The 19,515-nt window shown below is 39.2% G+C and overlaps 1 protein-coding gene across 1 annotated transcript; it reads left to right on the top strand.

The window, feature by feature from the left end:
- Nucleotides 1-241: 241 nt before the first annotated feature.
- Nucleotides 242-11,565, top strand: LOC119729798 (ras-related protein Rab-13-like). The gene is made up of 7 exons (XM_038202542.1): nt 242-588; nt 5,759-5,819; nt 7,762-7,822; nt 8,431-8,508; nt 9,423-9,512; nt 10,403-10,516; nt 11,392-11,565. The coding sequence occupies exons 1-7, from the start codon at nt 417-419 to the stop codon at nt 11,479-11,481; spliced, it is 666 nt and encodes a 221-aa protein (XP_038058470.1). The 5' UTR covers nt 242-416; the 3' UTR covers nt 11,482-11,565.
- Nucleotides 11,566-19,515: the final 7,950 nt, after the last annotated feature.

The raw sequence follows: 19,515 nt of genomic DNA, 5'->3' as shown, positions 1-19,515 counted from the left end.
TTATTTGGCATGTATTACATGCCAAAAGTCTGGTGCCTACTGCGCATGCTCAGCGGACACTATTTAGCACCGGACGGTTTTTGGCACGACACCGGAGATGAAAATCAGCTGGATAGTCTGTTACCCGTTTTATAACCATTGCGAGTTGCATGTTACATGGTCAGTACTGGTCTGGGAACTAGACGGAATTTTGGTGCATTTTTCTCTCAATGCCAAATCGCCCCAGCTGTGTTGAAAATCCAATCGAATGTCCATTCTTCAGTGCATAATTCTGAGACAGCAGTTTGTGGGGCGAAATGTCATTACTATCATCGCTGCGTAAACAAACGTACATTCGCAAAAAGGCAGCTGGCCAGGGCCGGCAGCTGAAGCGATAAACGTTTTTGCTTTGTTATGACCCAAACAATGATGAGACCATGGCGAGCAGAAATGGAACCGATAACCTGGAAGAGGACGTGCAAGCAGATCTGACGTTTAAGATCTTGGTTTTGGGAGACAGCAATGTCGGGAAAACATGTTTGGCCTGTAGATTTTGTGAAAATAATTTCGTCGGTGGAGGATCGTCGCGAGCTTCGGTACCGACCTTAGGTGAGCATTGTGTCATTGACATTGTGAAACAAAAGATGATGTCTCAGTTCTATGTGTATGTTGTGCCCATTCTTGAAAATCACGCATTCTCGAGAATGGGCATGCACATTCTTGAGAATGTGCAACTGGATCCTTGCTCAATCTTGGCAAAAAATAACTCTTCCAGATTGAGCGCACATTCTCGAGAATGCGCGACAAGATAACGGTCTTGTCGATGCCGAGCACCGGCTGCGCTTGGCAAGTTTAGCTGAATCCTCGTTCACTGATTCTCAATAATTATACTATTGCAACGCAAGGTGCTGAAAAGTAGAGTGGATATGATAAGTATAGGCGTATTGATATTGGGGGGGGGGGGGGGGGACACCGGGAAAATATAAGAGACATACTAATACTAGTGCAAAGAATTCTGATTTTTGGGATAATAAAAGGGGGGGGGGGGGGGGGGGGGGGGGGACGTAAGAATGAAGAATGTGAAGAATGAAAATGAATACTGCGACATCCCATAGTGCTAATGCTATTTCCCATTTAAATTGCCACCAATTTATTGTTCACATCCCACCATAACGTCGCAGAGCTGGATTCTATCTAGTCAAAAGAGCAATTTTGGCAGCTTCTGGACATCGTTTTTTTTCGTGGCACGCATATGATACATGCAGGGACTTGTAACTTGTCTAGCCTAAATAAAGCACTTCCCAGACTAGTTCCCAGTCCTCCGTTATTACAAAACTTCCCATAGTGGGCAGAAAAAAGCAATAATAACAGGTTTAATTTGATTCAAATTATCGTAGTTATACGAGTACAGAAGCATAGCACATTTTCTTTCCTCTTTATATGAATTGTTTCCCTTTTAACCGCTATACAATTCATTTAACATAATTATGTCGTGCAATGTTTGTTAAGATTGGGCAAAATTCATAAATTGTGCACGTGATATTCCCACCCAATCTTAAGAATGAGCGCTCATTCTTAAGAACGCGTGCTCGTTCTTAAGAATGGGCGCTCATTCTTAAGATTGCGCGCCCATTCTCGAGAATGTGCATGCCCATTCTCGAGAATGCGTGATTTTCAAGAATGGGCACAACATGTACAAAGGAGGCACAAACTTTTCTACATAGCTACAATTTTTTTTGGAAAAAGGCAAAATTATTATATCGGCCTATATGGACATGAAAATGAAGGACACCTCCCTTTTTTAATATTAAATTAATAAAATACTAACATGACATTACTAATTCCGTTTAAAAATGACTTTATAAGCCACTTCAGAGTTACAAAAATGTACTACTGCACATGCGCACATCCCAGGACAACGATTGGGGTCGGGGGGGGGGGGGTTAAATAGTTTGCCACACACGCGCACAATTATAGCGGGGTGCCAACGAAATCAAAGAAAAGTTCTTGTTTTGAAGTAGATGCAAAATGTTGATTGTTTTCAACGGCACCATGGTTTAAGATGTTTTGTAATTGTATGCTCCAACTTTTGTGTGAACAAAAGTTTCCAATAGAACAAAATTGCACAATGTGGATTCAATTACCACGTCCACCATAGACTTGTGTGCATGGAATCGTGTGCATTTATCTGCTTTGTTTATCTTCGGACACTAAATCGTTAAATCTGATGTGCGCACGCGCAGTAGTACATTTTCGGGCACAATTGCAGAATACCCCGCCACTCTCGTATCCCACCTCGTATCCGGATACGCGGATACGGAGTCACGCTTGGATAGTGGATACTCTCAACTTAGTATAACCACACGCGTGTGCCACCCCGTATCCCCGTATCCGCGTATCCACTTCCCGGCACCTACTTTGGACTTAGACCTTTTTCCCCAAAACCACACGCGTGTGCGTCTGGTAAAGTCCATCCCGTATCCCCGTTTTTCCCCTAACATGGATATGGATGTTTCGTTCTCAAACATGTCAAAAATATTTTCCTCCGCTAAAAATAAAGTCCTCCCCGTATCCAGGTATCCACTTCCTGGCACCTACTTTGGACTTAGATTTATTTAACCCCTGCTCCCCATTCAATTCACGTTGTCCCTGCTGGCCGCAGTATCCGCGTATCCACTTCCCGACATCTACATGCATGACATGTACTTTGGACATTTCTGCAACATTTTCCGACTGCGTAGCCATTTATTTTTAGGGGGTAATTTTCGCATGGCGGGGTATTCTGCAATTACTCCCATTTTCGTAACTCCGAAGTGGCTTATGCCTACAGATTTTCCAAATGATTTTTGTTGCCCCAATATGGTTGTAACGTATCCAGACGCCACTTCAGTGGAGTCTATGGAGAGTCAAGAAAATTTTCTAGGTAGGCCCCTAAATTTCTAACAAAATTGGAAATGTTTCTCAGTCCCAACAGGTGGCAGTCCTTCTGATTTGAAAATCACAGGTGTGCGGAAAAAGGCACACATGGATTTTTCTAGGTGTGTGTTTTTTTCTAGGTGTGTGGTTTTCTAGGTGTGTGATCTGTGGTCCAGGGAAATTTAGGCGTGCAATTAATCACACTTCTCGGGAAGCTTTTTGGTGTGTGATGGTCAGAGGTGGCAGCAAGTCATTTTTTGCAAGTCCAAGTCAAGTCACAAGTCATTGTTTGCAAGTCCAAGTCAAGTCACAAGTCATTAGGTCCAGTCACAAGTCAAGTCACAAGTCATTAGGTCCAGTCACAAGTCAAGTCACAAGTCATTAGGTCCAGTCACAAGTCAAGTCACAAGTCATTCGGTCTAAACACAAGTCAAGTCACAAGTATCTTTGTCCAAGAACATGTCAAGTTGCACATTATTTTGTCCAGCTGATATAAGCTAAAAGAACCTGGCGTCAACTTACAAGTTATTTTGAACATGCCTCCTTAATTCCCCTTTTTCAATGTGTTGCTATTACTATTCTTATAGTTTATCACATATCTGTCGGATATTAGCCCTTTGTATACTTTAATAAATTTACTTTACATTGTAGAAATAAATGTTGCGATGACATGAAAAAAAAACTTCACTCACTCGATTACATGTAGTATACTAACACTTTATTGTTCAATTTTCATGTATACTAAACGCCAACCAATGGGTTAGGCTATCCGGTATTTTACATGCAATTGACAAAGGCCTGCTTTCTTTTCATGAAAGGTTCCTTTCAAAGTTTGTTCAACCATTACATTAAGCAAGAGACTTGGTCATTGAAAACTGTGTAGTTTGTTGTGACAGTCTTATTGAAAACTTTTGAAAGTAGTGGGAACTATTCATTTTACTTGATTTAGCATCTAACTTGGGTTGGTAACAAGTCATTTTTTGCAAGTCCAAGTCAAGTCACAAGTCAAAGCTGGTATTTACAAGTCAAGTCACAAGTCACAAAAATAGCGACTCGAGTCCGACTCGAGTCCAAGTCACATGACTCGAGTCAGCAACTCTGGTGATGGTGTGGGGTGTGATCGCACGCCTTAAATCAGGACTGAGATGGATGTCTTTAGACCTTCATTGAGAAATGTAGGATGAAAAAGTGGCGTCAGGATGCAACATTCTTTAAAAAAAAAAAACTAACGTAAATTTAATTAATACTCGCATTCTGTTAACTTCGATTTCTAGGGAAACACATAGAGCTGTATACAGCTCTATGGGGAAACCCCAGCCTTAACATTCAGTGGAAATAAAATGAAATTCTCCGAATTGAGCCTAGGGATTCCCAAGATCCAAAGTTCAGGAATTTATCTGAGGTCCTGATCCCAAGTTGTCGACTGTAAATGATTGAATACAATAGAACTAAACCTAATCTTCAATATGAAGTGAAAAAAAAAATCTGCAAGGAATAATTGAGGTGCCCTTTACCAGCAAATTTGTGAGATTAATCATTCCTATGCAAAATTAATGAAGGGGGTTTACTACTGCATTACTCCAACTGTTCGTACAAACGGTGGAAATATAGATTAAGGTTATATTCAGATTGGAACTATTTCCACTTAGGAAAGATTCCATATATACGAAGTTCACTCAACACCCTGTGTACAAACCCTATGAGATTGGACTGAAAAATTCTAAGTGTTTTCTAAGAAAATGCTTGTATTTTCTCACTGCTCAAATTGACTTCAAGTGATGACATGAAATTGCTATCTGGGGGCTTGTTAGTCAATACAGAGGAAAATCAGTGAACTTCTTATATGGAAATCTTTCCAATACTTATACATTTTCACTCATTCTGCCAATTGGTTTAAGGGTGAATGTGCCCAAATGTGTGTGGCAAGCGTGCCAAGTTTTGGAGGGCAAGCGTGCCAAGTTTTGGAGGGCAAGCGTGCCCGAAATGTTATGTGTGGCAAGCGTGCCAAGTATTCAGGACAAGCGTGTCCAAATCTATGTGTGGCAAGCGTGCCAACTTGGCGTGGGACATAGGGAGATCAATGGGTAACCATTGTTTTCAATCTCAGAATTCGCAATCATCAAACAATGTTGACTTCTACAAACTGCTAAGTTTTAGGGCCATTGGCCTAACGTTTTATCGACGACATGTAATAAACGCAGTTGTTAAGCTGTTCCAGACATCACAACAGAGTCCATTTTTGTTCTTCATGTGAGTTGTCTGAGAGTTAATGTAAGTTACTTCTAGAAAGCATCTTTCTGTTAAGGTGCCAGAAAGCACCTTTCCGTTAAGGTGCCTCTAACACTTCAAAAGTAAATGTAAGTACCCCAAAAAGTACAAAAACGTTCCCAAAGTAAACTTCTGCATGCAGTCAACTCACACATACATTAAAATGTAATGTTTATTGTTCATCAGTTGTTTGAAAATGGGTTTTGCTATCACAACAAACATAAAATATAAACCTGCTGCAAAGTAGTTCCCAATATTTTGCTAGTATTATTTAGAGTTTGAATGATTTAAATTTGACATGAGAAATACTTAATAAAAAGCATCCTTTGCTCCTACGGTACATCGAGTTGCAAGAAGCGCTAACCACTACTAAGGAAGTCTAATCTTGGCAGGACACGATGTGTTGCTGTGATAATGACTTCGTGTCCCAGATGTGAATTGAGATAAACTATCTTCCAATATGTATGTATGTAGCTGTCCATGTTTTAGCATAACCTAAAGTCCAGGATGTTAGTAAATTATCATGTAATTGTTACCCTTTCTGCATCTGTGATCTTAATGTACTGTTTTCTTAAAAACAAATATTTTTCTGCAGGTCTTGACTTCAGACAGCGCGTTGTCACACTTGACGGAACGAGAATACAACTACAAATATGGTAAGCCATTGACTAAAACTGTTGTGGATTTGATTCGTGTTTGAAGTTGACTGAAGTTACAAATTCAAGCTCATGGAGGAGGCAAGGAGCCCTTTTATGTCCTTCCTTTTCGCCCCAAGATGGGGGACTTTCCAAGATGGCGATTGGATTCTTAAATTTTCTCAACTATTTTGCCGATACAAAACTATGTCCAAAGGAGCCAGTAGTCTTTCTACATTGTTACAGTTTTGTTAGAAACAAATAAAAAGACAGTAGATTGACAATAACATTTTGTCAAAAGTTACTGGTTGTAGTTGTACGTACAGGTATTGTGCATAGAATTTGATTCGAACCCATTCAACCTTGTACTTTAACTGAAAATTCTTGAATGCATGCCAACTTAGCACTAACCCTAACCGCCTAGGCTCTTTTGGCTAGGATCCATCCTCAATCCTGCAAAATCTTCCAATTGCTGTCATGCTAAAATTGAATACGGACCCTATTCCTCAAGAATCCTCCAACAATCACTGTAGTACATTGAGGCAGCATGATGCTGATCATATCCCGAAGCAGTGCAGATGATATTCATTATACTGTACATGTAAGCCTCGGTTATGCATGGCTGAACATAAACAATGCAGGGTACAGCCTTGACACAACGCATCATACAAACTTAGCTGACACATTTTGGCATTTAGCCTCAATCCTCCAAAATCCTCCCTGGCCGCCTGGTTGATTTTGGAGGAATGAGGAGGGTTAGGGTTATAATAAGATTATAAAGGTATAGGTAATCATTTTCAGAAATTGATGGATTTGGGGGTTACTATTTCACAGCAAATATTGTTACACTGACTTTTTTAACGTTTTGTGTTCATAGATGCTAGAAAAAAAACCAAGAAAACAAATGCTGTTCTTGTATTCTTGTTCCCTGACCCTACTGCAGACATAACTGAGACATTTATAGATGTCTGGAAATTGTCAGGTCACAAAGGGAACCAGACTAGCTGGCTTGCACTTGTTCACGGATGTGTAACCAATTGCAAACAAATTGTGGACTTACTGAATTTGGTAATTTGGGGGCAATATTTGAAGAAAAAAAAAATCAGTTTTTTTCCATCGATGGTCGGACTACCATCGTTGGAAATTGATACAAAAATTCCACTTTTCTTGCAAATGACAGCACACCATGTGCTATGATTTCACAGGATGCTTGAGACTGTTATTCACGCACAGTCAAGTAAGGTATTTCATAATAATTTGGTAGTTTTGTTTTTGATGTTTGCAAATAAGGGAATAAATGTGTGCTCCGGAGGTTTTTATCACTCTGTTTAATACCGCTTAGAGTCTGGGTCCGGCTCGGGTAATTATCAGCACCCAGACTCTAAGCGGTATTAAACAGAGTGATAAATACCCACCGAGCACATATTTATTCCCATTCATAAATACCTTATCCGTAAAAAAATATCAAATAATTCGTTTAAAAAATCCTGATTTTGTTCAACAAGTTCACTTCATGCTTTTTGAAACATCCCTCTAGCAAAATAATGGAGTGTTCAGCTGGCGAGTAAGATGTAAACAACCCTTTTATGGAGATTGACGCGCGCGTAGCATGTTCTGCGCGATGTCACGCAGAACGCACCTGGGGCGTTGCGTTTTGAATTTAGAACTATAAAATTCTGACTCACTTGTAGTGTTGCGCATGCCTATGTGAGGATTGTGAACGTTCAACCAATGAAACGGTAAGAGGCACTGGATTTTTAGGAGTCCACATTATGAAAAGTGTTTAAGACCAGCTAGCCATGTCTTTATCATCCGTTTAAGACCAGCCACGTGACGGGCTCTCGACCAATAGGAATAGCTAAACTGTCTGAGGTATTTATGAATGTTGTATATTACCTTTAAGGAATCCAACAGAACTTGATTTATTCTTTTTTTTTCTACCATATGTTCCATTCACCTACAGGGACACTGCAGGGCAGGAGAGATATCGCACACTCACTACCGCATATTATAGAGGTGCTATGGTAAGTGCATTCATCTTGGTCTGAGAAACAAGAAAAGTAATTAATTTCCACATATTGTCGTGCATGACTGTGTACAATCCGGCGAATAGAATTAGAAGCCATTTTTACAGTGGTGCCATGCTTGTGCGCACGCCACACGTGTTCTTAAAGACTAGGCACGCACTCATTTTGGTAACACAATTGGATGAAGGAGCCCGGAATGCGTGCGTACTACTTGAGTGCCGTTTGCTCAAGCCTGGTGCCATGTAAGTTAATTATAGGCAAGGGCTTGAAAGGAAATATTCATGATTTTTTTAATTTTGCATTTGATGTCATCAGTATCTCACATTAAGAATCGGTGTTTTTTCGGAATTGTGATAACAATATGAAAATGCATTAGTTATTAGATAATATTTTTTTGCATGCTGGGACATGACAAAATTGGTAAATTCCTTTTCAATATTTTAGAATTGACAGGCATAAAAATTTCATTTGCTTTCCACCTTTTGCTTTTTATTGCAGAACAGAAAAGCATTTGTGGCAATTCCTTTTTTTTTGGGGGGGGGGGGGGTGTGAAATACATTTTGTATTCGTCAATATTAGGATTTTGGATTTTCTATTTCTTACAGGGAATTCTTGTATTGTTTGACATCACAAACGAGACAAGCTTCAATCACATAACCAGCTGGTTGGAAAACATCTCCCAGGTGAGAAAGGCTGTCATTGTATACAGACTAGGGTCCAATCCCACGGAGCCATGTGCGTAACGCACAAACTTGCTAAGCGGAATAGAGTTTGTCCTTAGCAACTAAAGGTTACCAGCCAATATGCAATGTGATAATGCTGTTTGTGACTGGTTCCCCGCTAATTTTAGCTCAGCTATTTTTTTTAAGTAGCGCCATGTAATTGGTCCAAGTCAACTGTGTATGTAGGGCAGTGAATTTTACCAAAGGGGAAGTAACATTGATTTACATGTAAGATTTCAATTCAGAGTTGTGTTTGAAATATTTGACTGTCAGTTAACCCTAGCCTTTCAAAATCTTTTAAAATCCTCTTCACCCAAGTGGAGGATTTCAAAGGATTGAGACTGCATGGCGAAAATGTGTCAGTTGATTTTGGAGGATGCATTGTGTCAAGGTCTATACTGTACCTTGTGTTGTTTATGCTGAACCATGCATAAATTTAGGGCTAGATTATACTTGAAATCATCCACACTGCCTCTGGTTATCATCGGCACTGCCATAACATATCAACAGTGATTGTTGGAGGATTTTGCAGGATTGAGGCAGTGGTCACCCCTCCAATGAATAAATTTAAGAAATAACTGATAATTTTAGAGGATTGAGGCTGTATCAAATTTTACACGTAGGCAGTGGGATGAATTCAAAGAATTGAGGGTACATCCTTGCAAAACGGCCTAGGGGTTAGGGTAAATTAATCCCTAGACTGATGACATGAATAAAACAGGGCATTCCGCAACTTTGTAAGAGTGTGTGTTGGACATGAAGCAAGATAGAGTTCCTTCAGTATCGGCACTTGCTTTTCATTGTTACCGTTGTGGGTTACATGCACACTGACCCCATAGACCTTACGCTTTTGAGCGATTCTTTTTGTTGAACAGAACGCCTCAGCAGACGTCTGCAAAGTGCTCGTCGGCAACAAGTGTGATGAGGAGGACAGAAGAAAAGTCCCAACTATGAGGGCCATCAATGTAAGAAATGCTCGTAATAATAGTGATACTACCATTCATAATCCTCTTTTTACACGACAAATATTTTCAAAAAGTGCTTTGATTCAAATATGAGAACGTAGCCTGTGAGATATGGTGACTGTGCCTGTGCCAAAACAAGAAAAAGTAACCAAGTGTCACTCGGTTACCTCCCAAAAACCTACATTTTAACAAAAATCAGACTTCAATTAATTTTTTTTTGTCCAAACCAAGCTTAGGCCAAAAAAAAAAAAGTCTCCAGTTTCTGGTATGCGCGCGCGTCGCCGTAGCCATGCGCGTCGGCAAAATGAAAAAAAAAAATTTTCAGTGAAAGATGATGTCTCAAAACCGCCAAACTCACTGGTTTGACTGGAATCCTGCTGCTGCACAATTTTAACGTGTTTTTAGATTGGGTTATGGTCAAGAATAAGCTTTATGTGGCCTCTCTGGACTCCCATATATTTGCACTAAGTTTAGTCGGGCACCATTTGCAGTCATCAGCCGACATTTGAAGCAAAAAAATCGGGTTAAAAAAAAAAAAAGCCGTGTCACCGCACCACTTTTTTGGGCAAGCTCCATACCAGAAACCGGAGACCTTTTTTTTTGGCCTTATAAATATAGACCTACAACAGAAAAAAATATGTGCTAACCTTTAGCATAATTCACAGCATAGAGATGCTAATGCTTGGGTGCTTGTAAATTTCTATTGCCGTGTCACTACTTTGAGACAGTTCAGTTTCTGAAATTGGCTCCCTGGCTGCTTTGCTTCTTGCATTAAAATAAAACGGATTCAGCCTATGTGAGAAAACAAAATACTGTGTTTTGCAGTACCGTGAAATTGTCTGTTGATCAACGTGAATTAAACACCACTCGTTCTTTCTTTTTGTTGACAGCTTGCCAGTGCCTTTGATCTTCTGTTCTACGAGACCAGCGCCAAGAACTCCGTCAACGTTGAGCCTGCGTTCATGGCACTGGTCAAACAAATGCTGACCAAGCAACAACACAGAGTGAGTGCATATGAACAAAACGCACGATAGGTTCACTTCCCGCCTTAGTATGGGCTCCGTGCGTGGACAAAAGAGGGCGCTCTTTGACCACTTTCGAGAGCCCAGGGGATGGGACACATTACGTGCACGGACTGGTCCGCGCATGTACACACGACTTTTTTTATTCTGAGTGTGGGCAAACTCATAGTCTCTTTACGTGTCCGGCGTCATCGGCACGCAAATTTCGGCAATGCATTCGGATGTCTCCCCCGACTTTCCCTTTCTTACCATTGAGGGGGTATTTGTACGCGAAGCCCATTCGCTGATAGTTTTTCGTAGTATGGATTCATTAGCTTAAAGATAGTGTTGAGTGTTGCACAATAATTTAATGAAACATTGTTTGAATTGTAAAGAAGACCGATAAAACCAAAAAAAAAAATTGCAATGCTAAGTTTGGAAATTTGAAATATTTGCGACATTATGAGATGGACTCAGTTTTCCAAGACTGATAGTTGTTAAAACAAACATAAAGCTGCATTTTTTTTTTCAAAAAAAAAGTGGAATTGTTAATTGAATTTGATTTTGGTAATTGAATGAAAGAGTTTTTCTAAACCCTACAGAGATTTAAAAAATTAAAAATCTAAACCCTACAGAGATTTTTTTAAAAAAGGAGAAAAGTTGTCCTGTACAAAAGCGTGCACAATCATTTCTCCATTAAAAAGGACCTCATGCATGTACAAGTGATCACATTTCCAGATTCGTCCATGCCAAAAGTAATTTCCATTTTTGGGGGTTGATATCCCGAAGCTATTCATATTAAAACATGTTAACAACCTCCTCAAATGAACTGTGACGGATTGATCGTGACACACTGGGTTATTAATTTTTCCCCACAGATAAATCGTCTTCAGAGTACCGACAAAGTCATCCATGGTAACATGCTGGAGAAAATCAAGAAGAAAGAAGCCAAATGGTGTTACTGTTGAGTCTAAGTGTCATCAGGGTCATTTTGTAAATTTAGGGTCCCGAGTCTGAAATTTTTCCTGTCCCTGTTACCTTGGTACTTTGTAATTTGCCACTCAAGTATCATTAAGAATGACTTCAAATGATTTTTGCATTTGTTGGGTAGGTAGTTTGCTATTCATAATCACTTTTGGAGGACGAATGCGTGAAGGAGTGCATCAGAATTATAAAATCATACATGTCAGATGTAACAGGGACAGGAAAAAAAAAGTGGACCCCAAATGTCTAGAATGACCCATCTTCATTATCAAGGTGGTTATGTGGTGTGTGCTGTTCGTAAAGGCTGTTTGTAAAGACTTGATTTTGTGTTTGGTCTTGCGGGCTTTTTTGCTGTCTTTCCACTTATTTACGCCTTGTCTTACTACCTCAGATTTGGTCCACCTTTCGTCAAATGTATTTACTGATAACAAAACTTATTATGCATGGGGTCAGAGTGATTAACACTGCCATCAATTGCACTGCTAACTCATTCACGTGTCAAGCTTGTATGTAAATTTTGCGTGTTTCAAGGAAAACCTCACCGATAGATACACATTTTTCGCTTTCCTTTCATCTCAAAACTTAACCTGTTTTAAAGTATCGTTTTGAGTTGCGGTAACACAATGTGGTAATAACTATTGCTCAGTAGTTGTTTTAAAGTGTTAACCACATCCTGCATGATCCAGTGTTTTGGTTAACAATGCGCTCAAACGTAGTCTTTCTTCCCATTGTACACACTAATCTTCACGTTGTGGATTGTCCTGAACAGTATTTTTTTTTATGTACATGTACCGGTACATCGCCTTGTTCAACTTTTACTTATTGATTAAAAGTGAATTAAGGCAGTTTTCCATTGTGCTTTTTTTCAACCCATCTTCCTTTCAACCATCAAATTCAGCCAACTAAAAACATTGAATCTTTGTCGAGGTAGAATAGTCAGTACGATTTTAATTTATTCATATTGTGCAATATTAAAAGAAAACTATGAAGATCACTTATAGTTCCAATTGACAGAAAGTTGTGAAAGAAAAAAAATAGCGATTTCAAAGGTACTGATCTTAAAAAATTAGGAGAAAATCTGTCAAACCTCTTTTTGGAACCTGTTTACCAAAAATCTTTATGGTTTTGACAAAATGAAACTTTGACCTTACTCGTCACTTTTGGTTGGCATGAATGTGAGCTGGATGGGAACTTCCGGAAGATATCAGATAACCATTATTCGGTTTGAAAAAAATAGGATAACCGGATTTTGAAAACTCTGATTTTTTCCACAACTGCTTTTAATTCTGCGTGTAATATAATGTGATATAATGTACATGTGCAGTTGAGTTTTGGCGATGGGCTTTCGGGTCCAGTTTCAGGTGCTGTGTAGTGGCAAATTTGCAGAGGGCGAAGTTTAATTTTTCAGCCCCAAAAACTAAAGTGCTGATCGAACCCTCCCTGCCTGTCAATCAAAGAATGCACATTGACCAATTAGATCATGAGTTTGGATCAGGTGACCACAGTAGCCAAAAGTGGGAGGGGCTTCTGTACATAACCGCTGGGCAGCGCCATGAAATTGACCTGTTTTATTTTGGCCGAGTAAAAAAAATAACTAGTTTCTCGTCTGGCCTTTTCACAAAAAAAATTGTTTAATTTTCTCGACTCTTTGTGTCCGAAGGAGTCGTCACCCTTTCTACATAGCTACAATTTTGTTGGAAACAAATTTAAAAACGATGTATTGACAAAATAAGTGCAAAATATATTGCAAATGAGAGGCGGCTTGGGAAAAAAGGAAGCCGGCGTGGACGAAAAACTGGTTTATTATTTCACTTGGCCTTATGTTAATGTGTTTATGTTCAGATGTTAACCGCTGATGTATTGTCTGTTATTTAATTCATTAAAAAAATATAACTGTATATGTTTAAATTATATATAAATTTTGACAATCAACTAACATTTGACCAACAAAGTGGCCAACTACAGGGTTTGTGTGGATTGCTATCACGTTCTTGGTTTTTTTTTTTTTTAATCAGAGCAAGCAACAGAACCTCACTTGGCATCCAATTCCATTTATTAAAAATAACAACTCTGTGCTGATTACGTAAAAACCAGTGTTCTCACTAAATTTTGTAAAAACTAACTTTGACATTTTCAGCCAACTTTAAAACAGGAAAACAGTTTGTACACCGTGTCGAGTGTTGTACAACACTCGCTGGCCCATCTGTTCAGTTTCATTTTTAGAAACCACTTTTTAACTTTATATTCAGTTTATATTTGTTTTATATGTCTTTGTGTTACGCAGATATACCTAGTACTATTCCTAAGCCAAAGAAAAGTTGTCCGACATTTAATATTTATGAATCCTATATGATTACACAGAATTAATGTTTTAACTATTCGTATTTATATATCTTATCTACAGCTCAGTTTACATTAGTTTCTTAATGTGTCCCTGTATTAATTGTATCGCTATAGCCAAATTGTTCATGAGATTATTTCAAAAATTTTATCATAATAGATATTCTTGATTTAGATCGAATTTTAACCATTGTAGGTGAATCGTTAGTCGAGTACATGTATCTCGGAAGAAGCACTGTGTGTGAATTGTGTTCTGTTTTATGGCAAACATGTGGGTCATTCTACAATTTTGGGTCTGCAGTGTGACCCCGTTACCTTGACCTTGGTACTTTGGGTTACGCCTCTATGTTCCGACACCCCCATGTTCCGACGCCCCTATGTTCCGACGCCCCTATGTTCCGACACCCCTATGTTCCGACACCCCAATGTTGCGACACCCCTATGTTCCAACACCCCTATGTTCCGACACCTCTATGTTCCGACACCCCTATGTTCCGACACCCCCATGTTCCAACACCCCTATGTTCCAACACCCCTATGTTCCGACACCCCTATGTTCCAACACCCATATGTTCCAACACCTCTATGTTCCAACACCCCTATGTTCCAACACCTCTATGTTCCGACACCCCTATGTTCCGACACCCCTATGTTCCAACACCCCTATGTTCCGACACCCCTATGTTCCGACACCCCTATGTTCCAACACCCCTATGTTCCGACACCCCTATGTTCCAACACCCCTATGTTCCGACACCCCTATGTTCCAACACCCCTATGTTCCAACACCCCTATGTTCCGACACCCCTATGTTCCAACACCCCTATGTTCCGACACCCCTATGTTCCAACACCCCTATGTTCCAACACCTCTATGTTCCGACACCCCTATGTTCCAACACCTCTATGTTCCGACACCCCTATGTTCCGACACCCCTATGTTCCGACACCCCTATGTTCCGACACCCCTATGTTCCGACACCCCTATGTTCCGACACCCCTATGTTCCGACACCCCTATGTTCCGACACCCCTATGTTCCGACACCCCTATGTTCCGACACCCCTATGTTCCGACACCCCTATGTTCCAACACCCCTATGTTCCGACTGCACATATTCCCAACCCTAACCCTAACCGGGAGTAACACAATCTTATGTGCGGGCTGTCGGAACATAGGGGTGTCGGAACATAGAGCAGTCACCGTGTAATTTGCCATTCAAGTACCATTAAGAATGACTTCAAACAATGTTTTATTTGTTGGGTAGGTAGTTTGCTATTCAGACTCACTCTTGGAGGAAGGCTGCATTAAGGAGTGCGTCAGAATTATAAAATCATAGATTTTAGATGCAACAGGGCTAGGAAAACAAAGTGGACCCCAAATTTCTAGAATGGCCCATATCCAGGTATTTCAGTCTCACAAGAAACCTTGTTAGTTTGGCAGGATTTAAAATGGCAGCATGCGTTGCTTTATTGCGGTGTGCTTTACACTTACAGGCAATAATCACATCATTTTAAAAGTTAGATTTAGGACAAGAAAAAAATATTGTCAACTGAACATCACAGATATGAATTGAAAACTCAAGTCAAGCTGCCAATGAAAATGTGCAATTGCCTAAAAATGTTACGGATACCCATGATTTCAATTTTGATTTTCCCGGTGATTACTTGTATTTACAGATTAATACAATTATTTAAATCATTGTTTCTTCGGTTTATTATTGGAAATAAATTTTGGTTCATTCCTCAAAAAAAAATGACGGACTGGTTTTGTATTATCATTTATCATGGCTTCAAAATAAATGAAAGTTCAACTTTTTCATCAGTTGATACCGGCAAATTTATGCCCAATATGTCGCACTTGATGTCGGCAAAAATAACATGTTTGTCTCACAGGATCTCTTACAACCCCTAAAAGAATACAACAAAACTTTTAAATAAGGCTGGAAACAGGAACGTAAAGTATATATATTTTTAACAAATTTACAGAGAAAAGTAACAAGTTCAACAACAATGCGAAAAAAAAGCTGAAACGAGCGTGTTATTTTATCAAACTTGGAAAAAAAAGCACTAACAAACGACGGAAGACATGGACCTATTTCGAATTACTTTGCTTATACACTTTTCACATGCTTGCTTACTGGTGAATTCGAATGACCAAACTTACACAGCTGGAAGCTCCGGCGAATTTGGATGCTCGTTCGTGCAATTTTAATTTGAATGCCCTGTTTTTGAAATTGCATGATTAAAATGTGAAGTCGCATGCTTCTAGTGTGAAATTGATTGGTGTTTTTAAGTAATTGAATGTTGATCTCAACGCCCATTCAAATTCGTGCGAAAATGGGTGATTGGTCGCCATATATTACCATTGAAAGCATTGTGAGAAAGGCCTGCTCATTGGCATTAATGTACTGACAACAAATCACAGAAGAGAAGAAAATTTATGACAGCAAAATATCCAAAATTCTAGCAACTTTTTGTGCTGAAAAACCTTAAAACAGGAAAACAGTTTGTACAACGTGTCGAGAGTTGTACAATACTCGCTGGCACATCTGTTCAAATTGTTCCAATTTTAGAAACCACATTTTAACTTTATATTCAGTTTATATTTGTTTTATATGTCTTTGTGTTACGCAGATATATCTAGTACTATTCCTAAGCCAAAGAAAAGTTGTCCGACATTTAATATTTATGAATCCTATATGATTACACAGAATTAATGTTTTAACTATTCGTATTTATATATCTTATCTACAGTTCAGTTTACATTAGTTTCTTAATGTGTCCCTGTATTAATTGTATCGCTATAGCCAAATTGTTCATGAGATTATTTAAAAATTTTTATCATAATAGATATTGTTGATTTAGATTGAATTTTAACCATTGTAGGTGAATCGTTAGTCGAGTACATGTATCTCGGAAGAAGCACTGTGTGTGAATTGTGTTCTGTTTTACGGCAAACATTTGGGTCATTCTATAATTTTGGGTCTGAAGTGCGACTCCGTTACCTTGTTACTTTGGGTTACACCTCTGTGTTCCGACACCCCTATGTTCCGACTGCACATATTCCTAATCCTAACCGGGAGTAACACAATCTGATGTGCGGGCTATCGGAACATAGGGGTGTTGGAACATAGAGCAGTCACCGTGTAATTTGCCACTCAACTACCATTAAGAATGACTTCAAACAATGTTTTATTTGTTGGGTAGGTAGTTTACTATTCAGACTCACTCTTGGAGGACGAGTGCATTAAGGAGTGCGTCAGAATTATAAAATCATAGCTTTTAGATGCAACAGGGCCAGGAAAACAAAGTGGACCCCAAATTTCTAGAATGACCCATATCCAGGTGTTTCAGTCTCACAAGATAGCTTGTTAGTTTGGCAGGATTTAAAATGGCAGCATGCGTTGTTTTATTGCGGTGTGCTGTACACTTACAGGCAATAATCACATCATTTTAAAAGTTAGATTTAGGACAAGAAAAAGTATTGTCAACTAAACATCACAAAGAATAAGAATTGACAACTCAAGTCAAGCTGCCAATGAAAATGTGCAATTGCCTAAATATGTTACGGATACCCATGATTTCAATTTTGATTTTCCCGGTGATTACTTGTATTTACAGATTAATATGATTATTTAAATAAGTGTTTCTTCGGTTTATAATTGGAAATAAATTTTGGTTCATTCCTCAAAAAAAGAAATGACGGACTGGTTTTGTGTTATCATTTATCATGGCTTCAAAATAAATGAAAGTTCAACCTTTTCATCAGTTGATAACGGCAAATTTATGCCCAATATGTCGCACTTGATGTCGGCAAAAATTACACGTTTGTCACATTTACAACCCCTAAAAAATACAACAAAGCTTTTAAATGAGGCTGAAAACAGGAACGTGAAATATATATATTTTTAAAGCAAGAGTCCACCATTTGCAGCTATCCAAAAAGTTACTGGCGTAATTATTGTTGAAAAATATACTTGGTTGAAAGATAGTAGGCGGACTAAACTCCCTGCGAAATTATTCTTTCTTGCAAGCTTTCATTTTGAAGAAATCAACAAAAGGAGGCCTTTCCAAAGGTGCTTCTTAATAGTCCAGCGGATATGTGCAAAAATTGTGCACTTTTGCATAAAAGCGTGAAACTTGGCACAGATGTTTATATTCATGCGAGAAAATGTTTTAGATGTGGAGCCATCGCAAATTTACCCTTTTAGTGCCCGCAGTGAAAATGGTTTTTCCCACTTGTTACAAAAGCAGGAAACTTCACAAAGACATAATTATATAGATTATTAGTGTTTTCCAGATTCGGAGCCACCACAAAAATACCTTTTTGGGGGCGTGGCAGCCATTAAAAGAAAAGGGGGGTTTAATTATTATGCCCACTTTGGAAAACATTGTGCCCATATTTCATGAACGAATAAAACGTCACACGGACGTTTATATCCATGAGAAAAAATTTTCCAGATGTGGAGCCATATCGAACACACCATTTTAGGGGCGTGGCAACCATATAAGAAAAAAAGGGGGCGGGGTTTTCATTAGGCCCACCCTGGAAATATTGTTCCCAGATTCATAGAGAAATGGAACTTTCCACAGACATTGACATTCATGAGAAAAACAATTCCAGATGTGGAGCCATCTCGAACACACCCTTTTAGGGGCGTGGCAACCATATCAGAAAAAGGGGGGGGGGGCGGGGTTTTCATTATGTCCACCCTGGAAATATTGTTCCCACATTAATAGAGAAATGGAACTTTTCACAGACATTGACATTCATGATAAAAACAATTCCAGATGTGGAGCCGTCTCAAACACACCCTTTTTTGGGGGCGTGGCAACCATATTGAAAAAAGGGGGCGGGGTTCTCATTATGCCCAACATGGGAAAAATGTGCCCACATCTCATAAACGAATGAAGCTAATTCCCACAGACATTGACATTCACGAGAAAAAAAAAAGCCACACGTGAAGCCATCGTAAACACACCCTTTTAGGGGCGTGGCAGCCATATTAAATTGGGGGGGGGGTAGTTATGATGCCCCTATAAAAGAAAGTCATGCCTACCTTTCATTAATGGATTAAATTCCACTCGGACAATATATTCATAAAAACCCTTTTAGAGGCGCGGCATCCATTTTTAAAATGGGGGGGGGGGGTACTCAATATGCACAACGTGGAAAATTTTGACCGCGTTTCATATAATAAAATCCACCTCAGATAGCTGTTTAATGTGTTGGAGTAGGGCCGCCTTTATAGTTTGAAGTTACTGTTGGCAAACCTTTTTTTATACTGTGCATTCTTGCCTCATCCATATTAACCCAGTTACTGGTTCTGTCGTCTGTAGAATTATTGTTAACCTTTCAACTGCAGCAATATCTGAAATGGGGTATAAACTGGGGTACCTCAGTTAGTCCTGGAAAGACTAGTGTTACTTCTTCAAATACATTGTTTCCCCTGCCTTTTTTCTGACAATTAGGCCAAAAGGCGTATGCAGTCTCGCGCCTGTATAAAGTATAAAAATTGTTAATGGATTTGGTCGGGGAAAAAAAAACACTCATCAGAGCTTGATATACCATTTTTAAGAGAAGAGATGTTGTGTGGTGGGGGTACACAGATTCATTGAATGTGAAGTCATAGTGGACGTGATCACCACTTTGTGAGGCGAGTACATCGTGTTGTTAC

The sequence above is a fragment of the Patiria miniata genome, unplaced genomic scaffold, assembly GCF_015706575.1.
Source record: "Patiria miniata isolate m_02_andy unplaced genomic scaffold, ASM1570657v1 HiC_scaffold_21, whole genome shotgun sequence".
NCBI classification, from domain to species: domain Eukaryota; kingdom Metazoa; phylum Echinodermata; class Asteroidea; order Valvatida; family Asterinidae; genus Patiria; species Patiria miniata.
The sequence above is the reverse complement of the archived record's forward strand: the minus strand, read 5'-3'. Positions and strand labels throughout refer to the sequence as shown.

Bases quoted from the DNA above. Each gene is read 5' to 3' on its own strand.
- LOC119729798 (XM_038202542.1), top strand. From the start codon at position 417: ATGGCGAGCAGAAATGGAACCGATAACCTGGAAGAGGACGTGCAAGCA. The intron at 7,823-8,430 runs GTAAGTGCATTC...TATTTCTTACAG, and splicing joins CATATTATAGAGGTGCTATG to GGAATTCTTGTATTGTTTGA. The intron at 10,517-11,391 runs GTGAGTGCATAT...TTTTCCCCACAG, and splicing joins TGACCAAGCAACAACACAGA to ATAAATCGTCTTCAGAGTAC.